Here is a 22,448-nt window from a genome sequence, read left to right as displayed (position 1 = left end):
CTACAAGAGAAAAAACTGAAATTGATAAGTTCATTCTTGTCATATGGAAGACGAATTCTTAGATCTATCTAAAATCGGATAGATTCATCATCATCAACGACACAACAACCGGTATCCGGTCTAGGCCTGCCTTAATAAGGAACTTCAGACATCCTGATTTCACACCAAAGTCCACCAATTCATTATCCCTAAATGCTGTCTGGCGTCCTGATCCACGGCATCGCTCTATTTGAGGCGAGATGTGCTCGGCCTCTTTTTCAATCATAGATATTGCCCTTATAGACTTTCTGGGCGGGATTATCCTCATCCATATGGATTAAGTGGTCCCCCTGCCGCAACCCATTGAGACGGATTTCGTCCACAACCAGGCGGTCATGGTGTTGCTCATAGATTCCGTCGATTTATATGCTATGGAATCGTCCATTTCCTTGTCGGGAGCCAAAAATTTTCGGAAACATTTTCCTCTCGAATGCGGTGAAGAAGAACCCAAATCAACATGATCATGGTCTTGTACAGTAAGGGCTTTGACCCTATGGTGAGACGTTTCGAGCGCGTTTCTAGTAAGTAAATAGTTTCCAACAACCGTGTTCAGATTTCATAGCCATAGCTTCTATCGGTTGTGATTTTCGACCTTAGATAGTAGAAATTTTCAACGGTCTCAAAGTTGTAGTCTCCTACCTCTATCGTTCTTATTTGACCAGTGCCATTTGATGTTGTTGCCTCTTTGGTTTGTGGTGCTGATGTTGTCACCATGTATTTCGTGTTTATTAATGTGCAGCCCAAGATCTCACGGCGCCTGCTCAATCTGGAAGAAGGCAGATTGTACATCTCGGATTGTTCTTCCCATGATGTTGATATCGTCAGCGTAAGCCTCTAGGTGGGGCTTAAAGAGGATGGTGCCTCCCGCTTTTACCTCAGCATAGCCGATCACATTTCCAGCCCCAAGTTAAGAAGGGTGCACGATATGATGATGTCGAGTGGTTTCGAGAGTGATCCTGCTTTCATTTGGTCTCACACATTGGTCAGGGTTAGCCTAATGAGTCTTATCAGTTTCGTCGGGATACTGAGGCCTCCCATGGCCGTGTACGGTTTTACCCTGACTATGTTTTCATATGCGGCTTTGAAGTTGGTGAAAAGGTGCAACTGATGGCTATTTTCTAATATATAGCGGAAAATATCTTATAGATGGTACTCAATAACCTGATACCCCTATAATTGCACTGCGTGATATCTCCCTTTTTATGCATGAGACAGATAATGTCTCTTAGCTAGTCGTCGGGCATTTATTCATTGTCACACATCTTGAGCATAAGTTGATGAATCGCTTAGTGTCTTAGGTTGCCTCCATACTTAAAGGGTGAAATTTCATCGGCTTCTGGCGACTTATGATTTGCAAACCGATGAATTGCACGGACTATTTCGTCTTTAGTTGCCGAGATCTCCAGCTCGTCGATATTCTGTTCATCAAAATACTCACACTCCAATATGCCCGTTTTATCGCGAATAAGGCATTTGCATTACTTTAATAATAGTAATACTGATAGCTTTTTGCCATATGCAGTCAGTTGTGATGGAAAGGCGAAAGTTACTTCAGAAGTGTTCAGAATTCATTGTACCCGAGGAAAGAGCCAAGTTTTCTTTCTTTCTCAGATTGTTCGACGAATCTCAACAGAGAGTCCGGACAGTGATTACGGAAATAAAAGAGTATTAGGATGGAATTTGGGGATTATTTGCCCAGCATGGTTCGTAGGTTATCGCTGAAGACACCTGCCATGTTACGCTGGTAAAAATGTGTATATGATGTATTACCAAAGCGAAGGTTCGACGAAATATAAACCACTGAAAGAACTGGTCTGGATCGAGTGCAGAATTTCTGATATAAAATGTTTACCAGTATATATGGTCTGTTGGCACATGTCACAAACCAGGTGATTAGTCGGCCTTTCGTCATTGCTTGAATTAGCTGTCTTGGCCTTAAAAAGGACATGGCGCAGAACCCCGCAAACGCAAGACTGATTAGTTGCTTACCACCCCTCTACAAGTTCATAACGTTCGCTATTAGTGGAAGGGTCTATACGCACGTTGGCGAACGACATTCTATTCAAGGAGGCATCAAGGAGATGCAAGGAGCAATTCATTATCGACTCGGTAATTATTAGATATGCAACTAAAATATCTTTAGTTACTATATCGATTATGCCAAGGCTTTTAACAGCGACCTGTTAAAATCCTGGATAATCGATGTCCTACATCTGTATTGCATTGATCCGAAACTAACAAAGTTTTTGACGACGCTCATGGAAGGGTAATTAGCACCTTGCCAGTGCATCTGAGGCTAACAACACCTCAGAGCTGGGAAAGAATTTTTCAGGAGGATTCATTGCGTCTTCTCTGGTTCTGTATGGCATTGAGCCCCTTTTATGGTTATTGAACGATGTTCGGGGGCAATAAAATATGGCCTACGTGCTAAGTGTAAGCTGACACACGTGATGTACTTAGATGAAATCAAGTTGTATATGGGTACTGATTACAACCTTAGACAGCTGCTATGAGTAGTAGACATGTTTAGCGTGGGATTCGGATCGAATTAGGAGTACGCAAGTATCGAATTCAAACCATCCGTAAAAGACATCACGAGCAGTACGCCGAATATAGCATTGGCGATCTCCACGTCCAAGCTATGACAGAGACAGACTTTTCCAAGTACCTAGGAATTCTGGGAACTCATGCTCGGGCTGGTGATCTGAAGAATGCTCTGCTGTCTGAATTCCTGTTTCCTCCTTTCTTCTTCATGGATTACTATGTCAAAATTCCGAATATATCATCCAAACTTTGCCGTGGAGCGGATGAACCTGCCTTGTGACATCGGAGGTGGGCGTGTGATCGACGTGGCGCGTAACATCACCGTCAATTTTTATAGTAAAGATCAGGCAAATTCCTTGCAACCTGCAAGCAGTACTCGATAGCTCTGCTTGCAGCATGTATTGGGACCGGCAAGTTCTAACTGATTCCCATACACCCCACAATAAGCCTACCGTGCTGTTAGTTGACAAGCCGGGTCGATCCGGGAAATCTGGTGTCTTGAGAAAGGGATTGTAGTTCCCATAATATTGTCAGCTACAGGTATTGTACCCAAGTCCCTAATGGATTCCCCCTACACAGTCTGGTTCAAACCATGCATATGAGTCTGATGTTGCGGGGAGTTTTCGATGGATTCTCTTAACTTACCACCAGCCACCTTCACTAGAGCACCTTTATCTTTTAAGTAGATAGGATCGTCCGAGCCTAAATGTTCAGCAGTGCTAGTATTAGGTAAAATTCGCCATCTGCTGACATTGTGACGATTCGGAATAATGTGTTAGAGCATCCGGAGAATCCTGCATGTGCCACTTTGCAAACTTAATGGAAGAAGGAGTCATGATGGAGACGAACTATAATAATTAGTGTTTTATTGGTTTCTTCGTAGGGAATCAATTGGTTTCTGCTTCCAGATCGATCTTTTTCTCTTATTTGAATTTGGAGGAGAATGTGTTTCACTTTCATTCCTGGCAAGCTTAACATTGTGTAAGCAAAAAATATGCAGCAGCGAAATAGCGTTGAAACTCAAACCATCGTATCGTTCTAGACACTAAAAATCATTACATTTTGATAATTGTAATAATTATCACTTTCTCCCGAGTTAGTACAATATCTACAAATACCAGATTTTCCAAATTGCGGGCGCTGAGGGCCAACTAGTTAAGTTCGGAAGATTCAACCTACTGAAAAGCAGAAGGACTTTGGACCTCCGCAACATCACGCACGTATCTACAATTATTTATCATTAATTAGTATCATTTTATCATTATCATTTATCTTGTTTATAATGTTCGATTGTATTTTTGCTATTTCTATTTCTAGGAAAATTGGAATTTGAAATCTCGATTGTAGGAATTATACAGAAAGGCTTTAGATACGAGTAAATTGAACAGTACTATTGGCCTGTCATATATTTCACTGCTTAAGATTTTTTGGAACACTGGTTTGGGTTTGGTGTTTATGCGATGCATCACTTAAATGAAACTTTCAGATATTTTCCAGAAATTTTTGAAAAATATGAATAATTTGTTATTATTAATTTATAAGTTTCAGATATTTTTTGGGTTATTAAAAATCTGGGGTTTACTCCGACTTTACTTTCTATTTAATTTTCTAGATAATAATTTTCGCAATGGTAAAGATATTTTTCCATCACTAAGGTTTAGAAATAGTTGCTATATTTTCCAAGAAGTATCATTATAATTTAACTTATCAGCGAAGGAATTTTCGTCTTGTTCCTTGTGGTCTTTACCTCATATTGATATTTCTTTTCAAGTAGTTTCTTCCTAAGTATTTAAGTGAAGTGTTCCCTCACTGCAGGCTTCGTGATTGTAGGAATTAATTTAATCTTTGGAAGGTACTCTGCACATCACCAAACAAATCACTATTTTTTGTTAAAACAAAATAAAATTTTCTATTTAATTTATTTTAGTATATTTGAAAAACACTTCACAGTATAACGATAAAAAAAGCCACAACGCTGCGTCTAATTGCTTTATTCATTCATGGCACTGTCATAAAACTTTTTATTAAAATTTATTTAAAATTCAAATATTTAAATTCAAATAGAAACACCACTGAATCTAATTTATTTAATTTTACAAATATCTTTCTTCACCGTTTCTAATCCTCGCCGAAGTAAATTGAATATCGAAATCCTTTCACTTAGTCCTTTATCACTTCAAGCGCGCCGCGTAGTACGTTCGGATTCAACAAATTAAAATTACCAATTGATAATTGAAAGCGATCCGCAAAGGCCTACTCTAGAGCCTTTCTCAAGCGAATTGAATCCGAAAAGGTCTTATATAGAATCGAATGGGGAAATTTAGACCAGGGTGAGTTCATGCATGTATGAGGTCTGCAGCAAGACATACAACCAATAGCATGAGAATGGCTTTATTAAATGTGAAAATGATATTGTTGGGCCTCTTGATCGTCATTGTATTGTCGCGGTAGATTCCGATATTGACAGCGTATGAGTGGATGATATATGGTATATGGGTTGCTGAAGAAACTGTAAGCTCATGATCCCCTGTGGAGAATCACCATTGAATCCCACTATTGTTGCTAAGCTTTGTTGTGATTCTGCTAAAACACTAAACAAACTTGTCCAATGGTTCGGTTGTGGACACTATCACAAGTCTCGTAAGTAGTATATTATCAGTTGTCCAATAACTGGCATACTTCACTCTTCTGTCGAAGCTGGTCGCCGAGTGATCGCCAATTTGTAACGTATCTAAGATACTACACTTGTCGGATACTATCACTGAAAGCATCGGCTTGTTCGATTGGACAATCTACAAACTCGGATCCATTGATAAGACGATATTGTATTGTTGGGAATTGGCAAGAATTGTTGTTTATGATCATGTTCGTGAAGAGTTTGTGTATGGGGGGCAAGCATATTGGAAATTCCCAGTATTTTAAGCTAAAAGGAGTGCGAGCTTTTTCATGTTGCAAGAAGTCTCCGAAACAACATAATTTATATATGTTCCATGGGTGTTTATTTATGAATGACTACATATATTGCATAGGCATTAGATGGGCAGGCAAGAGGCTTCCAAAATATAACGCACATCAATGAAACATAAAGCGATCTCAATTGAAGCAATGTATCTTTTCACTTCCGATTTAAATGTTAACCATTGATGAATTGGCGACACTATGTTTTGGTAGATAATAGATATTCAAATATTTTTCAATTTTCTTTTGAGAAAACGAAAGTTCTAAATAATTGAATACTAATTGAAATCTTATTAAATTAATGTATAGAATGTATACGCACTAAGATTGCAATTTGTCAAACGTTGCAATTTCAATATTTATTATATCTTCGGTTGTTTGTTTGTCATATTTATTCAGCTATACCCTCTAATCAGCGTGATTACTTGATTATGTCCTTGATTATGTCCTCAACTTTCTAAAAGTATTTGGTTTATTTGTTCATGAGAGCATCTCCATCAAACATTTTCTGTGGTTTCGCATAAAACAAAACCCTTTTACTAAAGCTGGTTGTCTATCGGTCTGTCTGTCACAATCAGTTCACTCAGAAACGGCTCAACCTTTTGTCATGAAACTTACTGAAAATGTCTTAACGGTGGAATCCTTTACATGCGATAAGTGGAATGATTATGCGTCGAGTTTTAGCCGGGTGGAGCTCTACGAAAGGGAGTTTTAAATATTTTTTTTCGGAATATCGTCATGTGGGATATCAATGAACTTTCAATATGAAGGATAGAAGGGCTCCATCTTAAACCCGATGAAAACTCGTGGCGGTCACTCCGTACCCCTTAAAAAGCTAAGGTGTTTTTTAATATCAACATTATCAACTTTGAATTTTGATCCCTACTCCGTGAGCGGGAGAGGATGAAGAGGGTTTGTAGAAGAAACTACCCGTTAAAAAATTGCGCCCTCCCTTTAAAGGGGGAAACCACATTAGAAGACAGAGTTTCACATACTTTTTTAGTGGAATAATTGTTTGGAATTCAATCAAATAGTATTGGTGACATTTTCAACAATTTTGATAATATTTTTGAATAATTTAAGTTAAGAAAGTTACGCGACATTAATCCGATGAAGGTGATCAATAGATTTTTCCAAAATCCGGGACATGTAGCGACTCCAACTTTTATCTGACAACACAAGGCTTCCAATTTTACATTACTAAGAATATGAACATCAATGCAGGTGAAAATAGTCAAAATTAAAAATTTTGCAGGTGTTTAAAAAAATATTGCAATTTTCACCATTTTTTCCCTAATTATGCAAAAAAATACTATTAAAAATATAATTTCACTCCAAAGTTCAGCTGCTTCCATTTGCAATTTTTTTTGTGTAAACACAAGACCTTATTAAAATCGGTTTACTGTCTGTCTGTCTGTTTGTCTTTTTTTTCGATGGAAGGCGGAAAGCTTCACAAGCTACCGCAGGCTCCTGCCACACGGTTATGCGGGACTCTTACCCACTAAAACCACCTCCTTCTCCTTCCATTCTCCCCGCGGGACTCCCATTTGGTATTACGCCGCGGGGCTGGATCAGAATTTATTCTACCCTCATGTTAATATTCGTGTTCCTCTCGCGTTCATTCTTTCGGATGACTTCTTCCTGCCTAAGCTTCTTTCCGATGGCTGCAATCACTTTTCCGACTTCGGTTCATATCCTCTTGGCTTTCACCATAAGTTCAATGATATTTTAGGGTGTAAAGTGCTCCCCGGTTGTAGCTTCTAATGTAGCCCTTTGGGCTTTGAATCGAGGGCAGTGAAAAAGACGTGTTCTGCGTACTCTGGAATATTTGGACACTTTGGGAAATATGGCGAACCATCACGTCCAAATCGATACAGATATGCTCGATAGCATCCGGGTCCGCTCAAGAACTGAGTTGGGTCGAAACCTACTTCGCCGTGAGGTCGCTCGATCCATTTCCGGATATCCCATATGATTTTGTGAGTCCAACGGCCTTTTTCTGACTAGTCCCACTTCTCTTGACATTCCGCGACAGTTTCAGCTCCTGCGAACTGTCGCCAACGGGCAGGAGATTCTCCGGGTGTCTGTCCGGCTGTCCGTCTGTCTGTCTGTCTGTATGTCCGTCACACGCATTTTTCTCAGAGACGGTTATAGCGACTGACACCAAATTTGGTAGCAAGGTGAGAACTGTGAACGCTCACGCGTACAGTGAGTTACATCCTGTTACATCAAATTTAAGGGGGGTCCCCATACATGCAAATCATCAAATATAGTCATGTGGGGTATTAAATTAAAGGCCCCGTTAGTACTTTTCAAAGCCGGTCTTAGTTTTGGCATTTGTTGGAAATGTGGGGAGTGCGGGGGGTTGAAAGTGATCATTTCTTTAAGGGTGCCATTCTCAGAAACTATCCAACCGAAAAATCTGAAAAAAATCAGGAGGTTGCCACTATATGGTGCCTGGGCTCCGAAATACCTTCCATACCGATATCTCTTCAAATAAAGTTAATAATAGTATATTACTATAATTTTTGTACACAACAGAAAGCATAAAGCATTATGTAAAAGTATAATAAAGAGCACATGTGTATATAAATATAAATGGTATATACATGGTACATTTTATTTACAATACGTACGTGTACGTGTAGTCTTGTGTTAAAAAAATGATAGTTGCTTAGTTTTGATTTTCATAAAATTTCTTGAAACTCTCGTTCCAATTTACAACTCATCTCGGCAAATTCACTACTTACTTGCCTTTCTACCGCAAATCTGCAAAGTGTTACAGCAGCCGCCAATGCATTCTCGAGCACAACAGCGAGGACACCCTCTCTTTTTCGTCAGAGTCCTGGACTTCGCTAGGGAAGTTAGCTGCCCTGTTATGTACACAACAGAGTTGGCGCCCAACCTAGGGGCAACGTGGCATTTTCCCTATCTTTTGGAGTTTACACCCAGCGGGCTTGATAGTTGAGCTTCCTTCGCTCGCAAATACTCGAATGTCTAAAGGAACTTAGGAGGATTTTGGTCACCAGGTAAACATCCCCAGCTTCACGCTAAAAACAGGGCTCATCAGCGAATTCTCCTGCATAGCCGGCGTAAACTATTGCTAAGGTGCCTGAGTGGAAGATTTAGAAAGAAGTAGAATAGACCTTGTCCATTCATTTACCCATCTGAAACTCAGGAGTTCAACCTTTTAAATGTTGGCTGAGGAGTTAGCTCGAATTAATGACAATATATTAAAGTTCATCGTCGCGTTTGTTGATTTTGTGTGTCGTGGCTTTGATTTTCGACCGGACTAGTCGAAGCTGGGAGAATGGCAGTGCCGTTACCCCAACCATATTCTGGGAGAAACTTATTAAATTGGAATTAAATTGGAAGCGGTTGCGGGTGGGTCGCCGCAGGGTCATTAAGTCAACTAGCCCCCCATGAAAGCGGGAGCCACTCGTCGCGTAGATGTCCGAATCGGCTCAGAGCTGTCCTTCTCTGTCTATTCCTCGCGCGTTAGGTTTTATTGAGTTAGTCCCTCCTCTTATTAGGCCGTTGGGTATTTAAGCTCCGTTGGGATTAAAACTTTCGATGGTATTACTCCGCCTCCAGACTGCACGTCTCCAATAGAGTAGTTTACTCCGGGTGGGTTTAGTTTTGTTGACTTCTGAGTCAACGCACGTGATTAAATCGCTGTGCTCTGACAGGGAGATAATATGTGAGAAGCAAGAACTCCGGCCCACATTCGGGTTAGCTCCAGCACGTGCGTCCGGTTCCATATACTATCTCGCGCGGTGGTTGGCGAAGAAAGTTAGTTTTATGTTTTGCAGACTACTTACAGTGGAATGTGCCAATCAGTTGTCTACGAGGAGCAGAATTTTCTTGTTTTTATTTTTCAATTGGTTGTCTCAAACTTTTAGTTAATTCTCTCTTATTTGCATGATTGGTTACAGGTAACTTTTTACTTGTCGCTTTAGTTTTTTAGTTCCAGCAAACATACACTGTGATCTTGTCCTTCGCCATGTTTCCACCCACACATTTTTCCCCTTTAAACTTGGACATTTCATTTGGTTTCATTTCATTCTGAAACATTCTGAAAGTTTTTGAGGTTCAATTTTGTGGCGAACCGCTCAGTTTCTACCTTAATAATGGATCCACTTATTGGTACATTTAGCGCTCGTTGTTGCTTAAACCATATAAGCATTGCATTCGAAGTCAGGCTTCCCATGTTTCTTCCTGCTTTCCCCTCTTCGCCAACCCTCTTCCAATTGTATCAAGGTTTTTCAAAATTTTGCACAGACTCGAACTCGACAAACCGTATTTTTTACACACTTTCACACTTTATATACCATTACCAACCTCTTATGTAATACAGAGCTTTTGGTGGGGAGGCGTCCGTTTAGTAGCCATTTTCTATGATGGCAATCTGGGCGGGACTCGTTACAGGGAGAGTCGTTAGAGAGAGAGAGTCGGCTGTATAGATAGGTATATGGTATATGCTTACCTTCATCCCTTGGTGGGGTATAGTGCACCTATAACACCTACGGGTCAGCGTTTGCGCTAACCTGAAATTCTCTTAAGCACCCTCCACGAGTTCCCGTGACATTCGCACTCCTCTTCAACAGTTCTGCGCCAAGTGCCTTTTGGGGTGACCCACTCGTTGGTCATCTAGGGAGAGTGGATTCCACTGCATGGCATAGCCCGTAATGCAATTCCCATCCCTCCTTAGTATATGATTTATCCCCTGCCACTTCCGTCTTCCAAGCATGTGTATGAGTACCAGGCCTGTGTGCCGACCAAGTCCTTCGTTTGAGATAGTGTTAGGCCAGCGCACTCCGATGATGTGACAGATAGGTATTAACGGAAGTTTGGGGCTTCTGGGTGACAGTAGAGGTCACTTTAAATGTGCTACTCCTAGTTTGCCTCCTCCAGTTCGGTGCTACTTTCGGCAGAAAGCACACTTCGTAGAGATACAAATCCATCGACTGGTCAGGTTGTGAACTTTGGTTTTGTTGGTGTTTATCTTCAGTCCGATTCTACATGATTCTCTCAAGCAGAAATAATATCCGTGACAACATGGAGCCCTGGAGGACTCCACTTTGGACCTCAAAACCCTCTGAGATTTTACCTGGGTGGATCACGTGACATTTGACGCCATCACATGTCGCACTGATAATAGCTATTAGTTTCTCCGGAATGCCCCATCTGAGTAGATTACTCCAGATAGACTCACTGTTCATGTTATGGAAACCTTCTTCGAAACCGATGAAGATAGTGCACTGTTCCAAAATGATCCGTAAGGTGTTTATGGGATCAATACAGGAGGATCCGAAGCAGAAAACAGTATGTTCTCTGCTGATCAAGCTTTCAAGATGTTCTTTCATGCATTCCAGAATTATGATATTTTAGGTATTATCTTTACGGCGGTAGGGAGCATGCAGATACCTTGTCACCAATTGTCATACTAAAAACAGGTACTCTTCTTTGGAATCTTAACGATCATCCCCTTCTTCCACTCTTTGGGAAAGGTCTTGGATTCCCAAGATTTCTGTACGAGTGGAAGCAGCGCAGTAATTGCTGGTGCAGCGATAAATAACTCTACGGGGAAACTGTCAAGCCTAGCGACTTCAATCCTTTTGAGTGCATTGATGGCCGAATTGATTTTTTTTCTGTTTAGGGGAATAGTCCGTATCCGCCTGTTACGGGGAGTAGCCATTTCATTCACAAGAGGAGGAAATTAACTTAGATACGATACGGTTAAGATTCGTGATGGAGTGTTTTTTCTACCTCTTCAGTTACTCGACATCGTTGATGGTAAGTTAACCGTTGACGTTCATCACAGGACCATTGAAAAATTTACGAATCAGCCACATCTTCAGAAAGTGATCGACGACCTGTGTAGGACCCGAGGAAAGAACCTTTTTGATGGCAACCTAATGCTCATCAATATTGTTAGGCAGGTCACTCAATATATCTGCCAAACGACCATCAAGCATCAAGATGGTGATCCATTTTGAGGTCGATGTCGAGAAATCCTGGAATATCCCACCATTATTGTCACGATCGCCAATACCGTGTTTCTCCGTCACATGTCCAAGCAAGTTGTTGTCAGAGTCCATCTTGGCATTGAGATTACCCATTATGATCACAAAGTCACCTTAAGGAAACCTCTCCTAAACTGTGTGTAATTGCTCGTAAAAAGCATCCTTCTCTACTACTACTACTAGCTTCTGATGGGCTGTAGCATTCTACAATTGTTATGCTCCTTAACCTAATCTTGCAGTTATAAGTCTGTCAAAAACAGACTCCCATGTTAAGAGAGAGCCTTGCGGCAGTCATCAGAAACAACCCAACATCAGATTCGCGTCTACCACCACTTGGCTTTCAAGAGTACAAAAGCATATTGTCGGAAAAGTGAGAGGAGTGCTCTCAAGAGTCCCATTAAATTACTTCGCTTATGTCTAGAATTATAATAATAATAACCAGGGATCAAGGCCTTGAAGTGCGTTTGAGCATTTTATTCAAGATCGTAACGGTACACTGCAAGATTTCAGTGCTCTCTAAGAGACCGGCTAAGGCACTGGATGGGTACCCTGTTCGGAGTTATTGGCATGCTGAGCTGGTGCTGCTATAGTACGGCTGGTTCTCTTATGTTAAACAACTAGGGTATCTCTTCCAAGGTATCAATGAATTTATCTCGATATGACCGGGCCATATTGTTGGATGATTCTTGATCCATAATAACTGAAGAGGATTCGTTCAGTATGGGGGATAAATAATGGTACTTGGCCTGGAAGAACTCGTCCACCATGTGTTATTAGTTTGAACGAGAATCGCTATTTGGTACTAGAGAGTACTAAGTTCAAATTTTTACATAATTCCAAAGCTATGTCCGCCCCTTTATTTCTTACTAGCAGCAGGATTCCATAGTATTTCGGAGTCGCTTTGACACGCTCATATATTTTGAAAGTTTTTTGACGTTTTTTTAATGAGCCAAACTTACCCGGGTTTACTGAAAAATTTCTCAGGCCGTTCACGGTGTTCAGAATTTTATCTGTTTCCAATAGATTCCTGTGAGGGTCCGCATTTATGTCTATATCCAATTCATTGTTTATGTCGGGTGCGAGATTTGGTAAATTATTAAAAATTAGTATTCTCTTTACCAAGAGAGATTGGGGAGAAAACCCTTGATCGTATTTTGTTGGTTTGCAAATTTGTTGACCAACTGTTAATAATTACTTTCGAGTTTCACTCTGATCTTCAATCCTTGAATCCATGAACCACCTGCCAGACTCAGTGGGGTGCTAAGATCTTCAAGACTTTTTGTGTTATATAAGATGACCCATTCAATAGGGTCGCCCTCACGGGTGCAGCTCCACATTGGGGGCCAGTTAATTAATTAAGTTATTATATGAACTTCTTAACTTTTACTTTCATATATGCTCGGCTATGAAACACAATGAATGCCGCCTCGCGGTAATGGAGACATAGACATTGCGTTGGACCAGTGGCGTAACATACAATGATTATATCCGAAATGAGGATATCCCTGATTGATATGAGTTTGCATAGAATGAGTAAAATTTACGAGAAGGTCATCTTTGATGGTAAGGACGGTGAGAACTCACTTGCCGAAACGACCAAAAGGCAGACTGAAAAACGATGGCTTGATATTCTACGTGGCGATTTGAGAGTCTCTCGACTCCATCCAGACCATGCCAATATCTGAGCAAAATAACGCACCCGAACGGAACGCACGGACGATCTGTGGTGCTAAGGGGCTTAATTTTTCAAATCTCATATCCCTTTTTCATCCCCTGCGCGAATAAGGATTTCTTCTTCTCGACTTAACTTTATGGATTTCCGAGATAAACATAAAAGGCCTATGCAAGTGCGGTCAACATTTTTAATGGGGTATCAAAGTTATTGGATAGTATAGGAATTTAGAGAGAGGATCAAATCGATAAAGTCGAATTTATTTATAATAGTTGCTCTTATAGACGAAAAGCGAATGTCTTTAGCCTTGTGGTTCGTTTGTTTTCTTGGCTCATGGAGCAACTCGTAGCATGCTTCAAATCATACCATGTTGACTATCAACTGCACAGATAATAGCCACAAAACTTTAATAGATTTTGTACTTTCGTCGATGAAAACAGAATGAATCATTTGTTTATCTTATCTGAATTCACCAATTCCAGATTGATTGGGCTAGTATGTAAAATGGAATTGACATGTAATAATATTTTTAAAAAATTGATCACAGGATCCTTGTTCATCTAAATAATGGCCCGTATATAGATACTCATTTATATGGTTGTATCTTTTCTTGCGAAGACTAGCCCCTATCACACATCTTGGCGACCACGTACCACTTCTTGGTAGAACATCACTTCGATGAATGTTTGTAAATATAATTAATTCTAATTGATCGCGTCAACGTTTTCATTGATATCGTCATAACCAAGGCTGTATGTACTCGCATGGCATGAAGTGCGGCGACGCTGTCTATGTTCATCTGTAAACAAATGAAGCTTTTTTTATCAGTGATTGTATCTGTTACTATCCAGACACTTTAATTGATCATATGGTGAGGCATCGAGGAGGCCATTAACACATGCACTGCAAGGGTTGTTTATACATATATAGGTATGTAATGACCCGGTTCTTCACCTGAATTTGACGCACGTCACAAATTTGTATGTAAGAGTTTGTTGTCAAAAAACGATGAAGTTTTTTAGATATAGGACGGCAACTGGAACCAAGCGCATTATTCATTCGACAGGTAAAGATACTGAAGATATCATTTTCAAAGAAATTGATGATGAATGTGGTGGTCGTTTGGAATATGATATGAAGTTCCTTTTATTGGAATGTAATATTCGAATTCGGAGTTAAAATCGATGTATATCAAACATAACGTGCGGAGAAGGGTAGGGTAGTCTACACGGAGACGTTGTTTTTAGAGGAAAGGTATGGGTTGAAATCCCGTTGAAGCAATAGTCAAGGATACTTAAAACGGAGGAGTTGACGAGTTTTAAATAAATTTGAGCAGAATTAAATTTAGAGCAATATGCAGGCAGAAATTCCCCGAGCCTTAATTGGAAGGAAGTGTTTAATGCACTGTTATCAGCGTAATCATGGCAGGTAAGTGCATCACTGCCTACCTCCATTTCTGCTATCAGAGGTAAAATTCATCCAGAGAGGGGAATGGATCAACTTATGATTCGCAGCCTTGGAGTTAGATCTTGCTAGTTTATGGTCTAATTTCTGAGATTCCCCCCTTTTGAGAACTTTTTTAAATTGGCGCCCAATGTGGGTCTAATGGATATTGAGATCTTTACTGAGATCCTTTTTGAAACTACTGTTCAATTTGGGTCCTACAATTTATCCTATCTAGGGTCGAAAATCACAACCGATAACAGCTACGATGATGAAATCCGCGCATGGTTGTTGTCAGCCAACAGAGCCTATTTCAGCTTACAAAGACTGTTCCGCTCGAAACATCTCACCATAGGGTCAAAGCTCTTACTGTACAAGACTGTGATCTTGCCATTCCTCGTGTATTCCTCGGAAACTTGGGTTCTTACCAAGAAAAATTGCGAACTCTTGGCCGCGTTCGAGAGAAGAATCCTCCGAAGAATTTTTTGCCCCCTACATGAGGATGGATTATTCCGTAGCCTACATAATGACGAAATCTATGAGCGATACCATGACCGTCCGGTTGTGGATAAAATCCGGCTCAATAGGTTACGGTGGGCGGGTCACTTAATCCGTATGGATGAGGATGATTCCACCCGGAAAGGCTATAAGGGCAATATCTATGGTAGAAATAGAAGACGAGGCAGACCCTGCCTAAGGTGGAGCGATGGCGTAGGTCGGGACGCCAAACAGCTTTTTGGGATATCGAATTGGTGGACCTCGGCGCAAAACCGGGATGTCTGGAGTTCCTTATTAAGGCAGGCCTAAACCGGATACCGGTTGTTGCGCCGTTGATGATGATGATGAAAGGTAGTGCCACTAATTTTGACTCACTTACTTACAAACTTTGATTTGGCCTTCGGGAAAAGGGTAGCAGGCAAGGATGTGGTTTTACTTACAATTATGTTCCCTTGTAATATAATTTTTTATATACTGGAGTGGGGAGAGTTTCATTTCGTTGTTGGAAAGAGCTCGATTGAGGCAAACAGCTAGCCTGGAGTTGTTCTTTAAAAGGGGTTCTCCCCCAGCTGGATTCTTGAAATTAATAGTAAATTATTTAGGATTTCATCTCAATTCGAAACTCGTGCTGTACGACTTTGATATGTAAGCTCTTCGAGCATTCTCCACGACCTGTTCACTAACAATAAACATTTATAATGGAGCTAATTAAGATGAAGGCTTGTATGTATCTATCGGTGGGTTAGCCAGAAATTTGCTAACGATAAAAGGTTGCTCTTGGAAGTCAGTTGGTGTTATTAGCGTGAAATATCTGGATGCCATAAACCCCCATGCGGAGCATAGCGCGTCAACCACACTTTCGCTCCATCGTTGTCTGTTCCTGGCAACGTGCTCCATACACCCAATGACTTTTCAAAACGCTTGGACTGCTCTGTGCTACGAAGCTTTAGTGCAATCAATTCGCCGACCATCCTGAAGTGGGTTCCATTGCATACTTAGCCCGTTATGGGACTGTAACCCTCCTGCAATGTGCCACTTCTGCTTTCTAATGAACAGATCCACGGCTAACTGGCCAGTACACTATCGAACTTCTTCGTTTGCGATTGTCCCAGGCCACAGTATCTCGATGACATGACGCAGACATGAATTGATGAAAGTTTGGATCTGTCGGGTGTCGGGAGTAACAGCTTATCTTAGATATACAAATTGATTGACCTTTTCAAAGCTTCGCCTTTTTTAAACAAACAGAAACAGAGCCATGAGCAGATAGACGGGGAACCTTGATTTTCTTGGTGGAGGCTTCTTGCCTCCTCTCAAAGGAGGAGGAAGGACGACATTAATAACGAAAATAAAAAGTATCAACGACTAGGTGCAATCGGACTCCAGATTCTTCTAAATTTTATTGCGATTCTGCACACAATATTTGTATCATTATATGTCGCTTTCTTAATAGCTACTGGAAACACTTCTTGTTAACGCTGCCGGCATCTTTTTTGAAATCGATGAAAAGCAGGTGGAGAAAAGATTTGAACTCCATACAATGGTCCTTTATTTCATTCATTGGGAAAGATCTCAGGTAAGTACGTCAGTGATTCGCAGAACGAATGGTTCACCTAGTGTGCGTAACGTGGCTTAAGGCCTAATAGTTTCTCATTCCTCTCCGGAACTTCAAATTGTAAGGTACACTGGCATGACCCTCATGAGGCAGTGCCGGGCGCAGACCCCTGCATGTATTTATATGCGTCTGGGGCAAGAATTCTTACGATCTCGTCTCATTATAGGATGCCAAATCCTCCTTGACTTCGCGTAGATGGCGAGCCTCCGTATTCTGAAGTCAGCGGCTCCTACGTGCTGTGAGTAGATTGTGCTCCTAACGGTCGCTAGCGGGACACAGACTACACCCGAGGGACTGGCAGGCCCCGCTGGTTAGTTCGTCACCCCGCTGGTTAGTTCGTCACCCCGCTTATTCCCTCTGTGTTCCTATGACCGGGAACCCAGAAAATGGTGACTTTGAGCGTGCCGCCCCTACTGTTCAACACGCCCCTGAACTGCCCCTCCTGGAAGATGTTGCCACTGAGTACGAAGGCGAATTGATCATTGCAAACTCTCTCGTAATGCTAGATACAGTGCCGAAATCTCTGGTCTTTTCTGCAGTTTCTACTCTACTCATGAACGTAATGGTCAAAATCTTTTGTCACAGCGTATGCTAGGTTACATTCCTAGTACTTTTGACGGTAAAAGAGCCCAACGGCGTCACGCATACTCTCGTTCACAACAATTAACATTGCTCTTAGATTTTTACGTTCATCGATCCGCCTCCATGATTCCGGCGGGAACGGCAATTCCGTCCAAGTCTGAGATAATGACTTTTTGATGACGATCCAGATCCAGTCATCGAAATTTTTGGGTGGTGATGGCCTTTATTGATTTAGGGGGTCAGAGATCTGTTCCATTGCCGCAGACGTGGTAGCAAATGCAAAATTCAGCAGGAGAGGTCCCTCTCAAGACCGATGTCTGGATCCCTTTTGTTAATCAGATTTAAAAGACAACTCCCAGAAACATGTATATTGCTAATCATATTATAGTCCATCTGATTAGATGTTCTTTGAGGAACGATTAGCAGGGCGATGCGTCGCCATCATATACTTGATCAGGCTGTTGTTACAGTTCCCCTTAGCATTTAGACCCCCTATGATGGTCGCAATCTCATCCATTCCCGACTATTGCGGCCCGCTTCCTTGGATAACCATGCCGGTACTATTCCCATGGATAATTAAACTGCACGAAAATGTGTCTCTTGACGCAGCGCCTTGTGAAGGAAGGGTGAAATATTGGGAGGGCATCGCAATGTGATACAGAGACAGTGATTTCAGTATTCTGCAGTGTTTCTGCTGAGGAAAGAGGGCCAGAGGAAATTGTTGGAATTGGGCAGATGACATTGGATAAAAGCCGAGTGAAGGCGTAGTCCACCGCCTTTGAGAGACTCGAAGAGGAAAGTCTTGTCGGGAAATATGGTAGTTGTGAAGTTAATCCGATTTACAACCTTCCTTTCAAATGCATAGCAATAGAAAATGTGCGAAAAGCATAAACAACGGCACTTCCCACTAAGAACACCGTAGGCGAACAGGAGTACCTTCTGTTAGTCGATAAGAGAATGCTCTGCTTTCTAGTCTAGACCTTAAATACTATTAAATTTGTATACTCAGAGATAACCTCTGCAAATTCTTCAATCCCAAAAGAGCGTTTTTGGTGGTGGAAGTTGTTAAGCAATACGCAAGGCAACTTCTTAACAAGAGTTGCTTAGACTGTGAGCAAACGTCTACAAGCTGGCGTGGATATATGAGCATATCACAGATGCGGTCAATAAGGTTACAAAGTGAAGATTTACAACGAAAAGGAGGTTTGCGTTTTTAGCAGGTATCGTGGCGTACCTGGTGAGGGCGTTACACTTATTGTGGGCTCGGATCGGTGTACAGAATTCAGGGCGGTATTAGAATGATCTAGGATGCGACTAACATGGTTTGTATCCTACAGATCAACATACATATAAAAGGTACATCTGCCATTTAGGTTTGAGGCAGCCTCCCGGAGGGATGACTTTGTCTAACATCGAATGAGATGACGCCGGACTGTTGATGCAAGGTTGATCTTCTCGAGGAGGCTGTTTTGGGCACGGCGAGGTGGATCTTGTTTGGGAGTGACTTCAGACTTCAGGCTGGAGGCTACTCCCGGGAGTGGTGGTATTGTCGCTGAACGACAGACTTCGGGGTTTCCATGGCCATGAAGACACCCAGCCGTGGAAAATTTTCTTTGCATTGGTGGACGGCGGAAATTGCCAGCGGTAGAAAGAGTGTTGTAAGCCTCGCCGTTTAATACAAACAGCAAAATGGCAGAGTACACATCACTTAAAGGAAGACTCCGTAGTGCGATAAACAAAAGCAAAGCTCGCTGCTGATAGGACCTTGCCGTTTAGATGAATGGGGCACCTTGGGGATTTGATTATAAACTAGTCACTCAAAAAATTGGGGGTCTGCGGAAACTTTGTTCACTTAACGCCGAACACCGGACCGCATTGCACGGGCATTATCCCCTGCACATCCCATATAGTTTGATATATACAGCGTGGAAAGTGCCATTCAATCCTTACTTTTCTTCATAAAAGAGCACGGTCTCTGTATGAAAAATAAGCAGGCGCTTGGACCCGATGATATCCCGGCAGAGATATATGAATTAGTGTTTCACAGTGGGCCCGACTTACTGTTTGGCACATTCAATGCTTGTCTGAAAGAGTGAAGGTGCCCGAAAAGCTCATCAGGAGTAGAATCGCCGAAGCGATACGTGCTGCCGGGGACTTACTTCCAAGGTAGTTATGTGTTAGAGCAGCGCGATCCACGGTCGATGTTATTATGGAGCTAAGGAATAAATCTGCCAATCGTGACGGGTAGTGTCCCTCGTGACGCTTAATCTCAGAAATATCGTTAATTCCGCAAGATAGATGCTAGGCACATTAAAAAATTCGTTCCACTTGCCGACCTCTCTTATACAGCTATTATGGATTATCTGAAAGACGGGATTATCTGAAAGACGGAACCTGCTCTATGAGATGCTTCTGAGCACAAGGAAGATGAAAATCACGTCGGAGTTGGTACAGGGATTCATCCCCGGACCAGCATCTGACCCGGTTTTTAGTCTAGTCTCTCCTGAAGAGTCTTGCCTGCTCAGTTGTATATATGATGTTCCGGCACTTGCTGATTATAGGATCAAAACCAACGATTAATTACCTTGTATTGTTTAACTCGAAGCTGAGCTGTTTCGATTAAACTAAATTAGCAACTGACAAGGCTGCAAATGGGGTTTCGTCCTTAGGTCGCCTAATGGCAAATGTTGGGTGTCCTACATCTAGCAGGAGACTTTTTCTAAGGCTAGGGCTAGGGCCACACTGTCCCTTTCTGCTCTGTGGCGCAAAGGTATGGGGTGGTGCTCTTTACAAGCAGTAGTATTGTAAGCTCCTTTTGCAAGCGCACTGTCTCAAAACTAATTATAATGGGGATCGTGGGAGCGATTCCCAATGCCCTACTTGCTAGAGAACGTGAGGGCATCTACAACCGTAAGGAAGAACACTCTAGGGCGGTGGTTGCGCGTGAATAATGCACCGTGCACTAAATGTGTGGCAACTCTGGTGGCAAACCAAGCCAAGAAGCAGATGCACTTTGTGGCTTATAAACAACTTAGGCCTGCAGCTGAATCGAAAGCATGGTGAGATTGACTATTTCCTTATCCAGCTTCTAAGCGGGCATGGGGATTTCCAGTTTTACCTGAACAAGGTTGTGTACAACGGCGCTCAATTTTTACTTGTGAATTGTGTCCCTCCATTGGTGAAACGGTTCCAGGCAAGACCTCCGATTATGGAGAGATGTTTAGTTGGTTGTCCGATTGCGTACCCTTGCGAAAGTTCGAGACTCTACGTACAAATGCATCCACCTATCTTAGCCACAAAAAAAACTATCTTAATCCTTTAAGGTCCAGAATATCTACCTTAAATTTATTTTATTATCCGCTGCTATTGAGTATAGTTCCCAAATTCCAGGAACTTCTAATAAAAGACTAGAAATCTCTCCTTAAATTACCCTTAGGAGTTTAGAATAGCATGAGCATAAATCCACAAATAAGAAATTGTGCAAGTTATAGTAAGGTGTAATCGAAGATACACAAAACCCCTATTTCCCGTTTTTTTTTTAGATTTATTGACGAAACACAAGAAAGCTTGAACATGTGTATAGCAGTGGGATAACTTCCGCTTGGTGATTGGATGTCCGCAACATGAATTAAAACGGTAAAGCGTACGATTGATTGTTATACAAATTTCCTCTGATGTCGCTAGGAGACAGACGGGGTAGCAACTTTGTTGACCAAATCATCACCAAGTGTCCAAGTAGAACTTGCTGGAGGAGGGGGGGGGGGGATTCCGTATTCAGGTACTCAGAGGTGTTGAGGAGGCAGAAGCGGTAGCAACCCTGTCTGTTGAGTCAACACACACCAAATTGCCAAAGGAGTACCACAACATGGTGGTACCGGGAAACGCAGTATTGACTTGCTGGTCATGATAATGTAGGCCAATGCTTCAACGCCTAGTGTCTATCCTACGCCGAATGAGACGATGCCGAACTTTCGTCGGAGGCTTGATGCTTTGGAGGACGCTATCTTTAGTACTGCTGCGCGGATCCTGGTCGGCACAGATTCCAGAGGGAAACGAATTCTGGAAATGGCGGCGAGAACAGGACTGGTAGTACTAAACACCGGATCCACCCCAACGTTCCGGCGCCCGGGCTGCGAAGGAAGCATTCCAGACGTAACCTTCGCGTCGAAACCACTGGTGTCGTTGGTGGACGGGTGGCGAGTTCTGGAAGACTCCTCGGCAAGTGACCACCAATACATTGCTTTCGAACTGGTGGATACAAACTCTCGGTGTGCGCCACCCCAGCGATCTTTCTGTGCATGGAACGTCGCGAAAGTGAACAGCGGGAAGTTTGTCGAAACTCTAGGAACAGGTGAGGCCACGCTGGAGGGTACTCCTGGGGGCGGTGGCGCCGCAGCTGACACTGTCGTAAATTCAGTTATGAACCTGATAACGACGGTCTGCGGAGCCTCCATGCCCAGGAAGACATCGAGGTGCGGCAAACCTTCCATGTATTGGTGGACAGTGGAAATTGCAGAGCTCCGGAAGGAGTGTCACAGGCTCCGCCGCTTAACTCAACCTCTAGGCGATCGGGAGGAGGCATGTACCATAATGATGGAGTACAAATCAGCCAAAAGGAGACTCCGCAGCGCAATAAACAAGAGCAAAGCTCGCTGCTGGCAAGATCTGGTCGACGAGGTGAATGGGGATCCTTGGGGACTCGGTTACAAACTGGTAACCCGGAAAATCAGGGCTGTGCGGAAACCTTGTTTACTTAAGGCCGAGCAAATGGACCGCATTGTAAGGGCACTCTTCCCTGTGCACTCAGTATGGGATGATGACGTCGGCACGGAGAGCGCAGAGGACTGTCCATTTTTCTCTATAAAAGAGTTGGAACAGGCAAAAAGGCGCCAGGACCCGATGGTATTCCAGCAGAGGTATATAGAGTGGTATTCCAATACCGGCCAGACCTACTGCTCGACGCATTCAACGCTAGCCTGAAAGAGGGTATTTTCCCTGCTCGTTAGAAGGTTGCGAGGCTTGCGCTGATCCATAAAGGGAAAGGCGACCCGGAATTGCCGTCTTCATACTG

The 22,448-nt window shown here is 42.3% G+C and overlaps 1 protein-coding gene across 2 annotated transcripts in view; it reads right to left on the bottom strand.

Annotated features, from left to right (window-relative positions):
- The window catches only part of LOC119651913 (sodium/hydrogen exchanger 9B2), a 176,660-nt gene that overhangs the window by 96,019 nt on the left and 58,193 nt on the right, over positions 1-22,448 (bottom strand). Inside the window, exon 1 of one of the 2 annotated variants that reach the window (XM_038055741.1) lies at positions 4,331-5,302. The exons of the other annotated variant lie outside the window; for it this stretch is intronic. Coding sequence (XP_037911669.1) covers positions 4,331-4,335 — 5 coding nt within the window. The 5' untranslated portion in view covers positions 4,336-5,302. Of the gene's footprint in view, positions 1-4,330; positions 5,303-22,448 lie in introns of those variants that run through there. 2 annotated transcript variants of the gene reach the window in all.

This window comes from Hermetia illucens, chromosome 3 (genome assembly GCF_905115235.1).
Source record: "Hermetia illucens chromosome 3, iHerIll2.2.curated.20191125, whole genome shotgun sequence".
NCBI classification, from domain to species: Eukaryota; Metazoa; Arthropoda; class Insecta; order Diptera; family Stratiomyidae; genus Hermetia; species Hermetia illucens.
The sequence above is the reverse complement of the archived record's forward strand: the minus strand, read 5'-3'. Positions and strand labels throughout refer to the sequence as shown.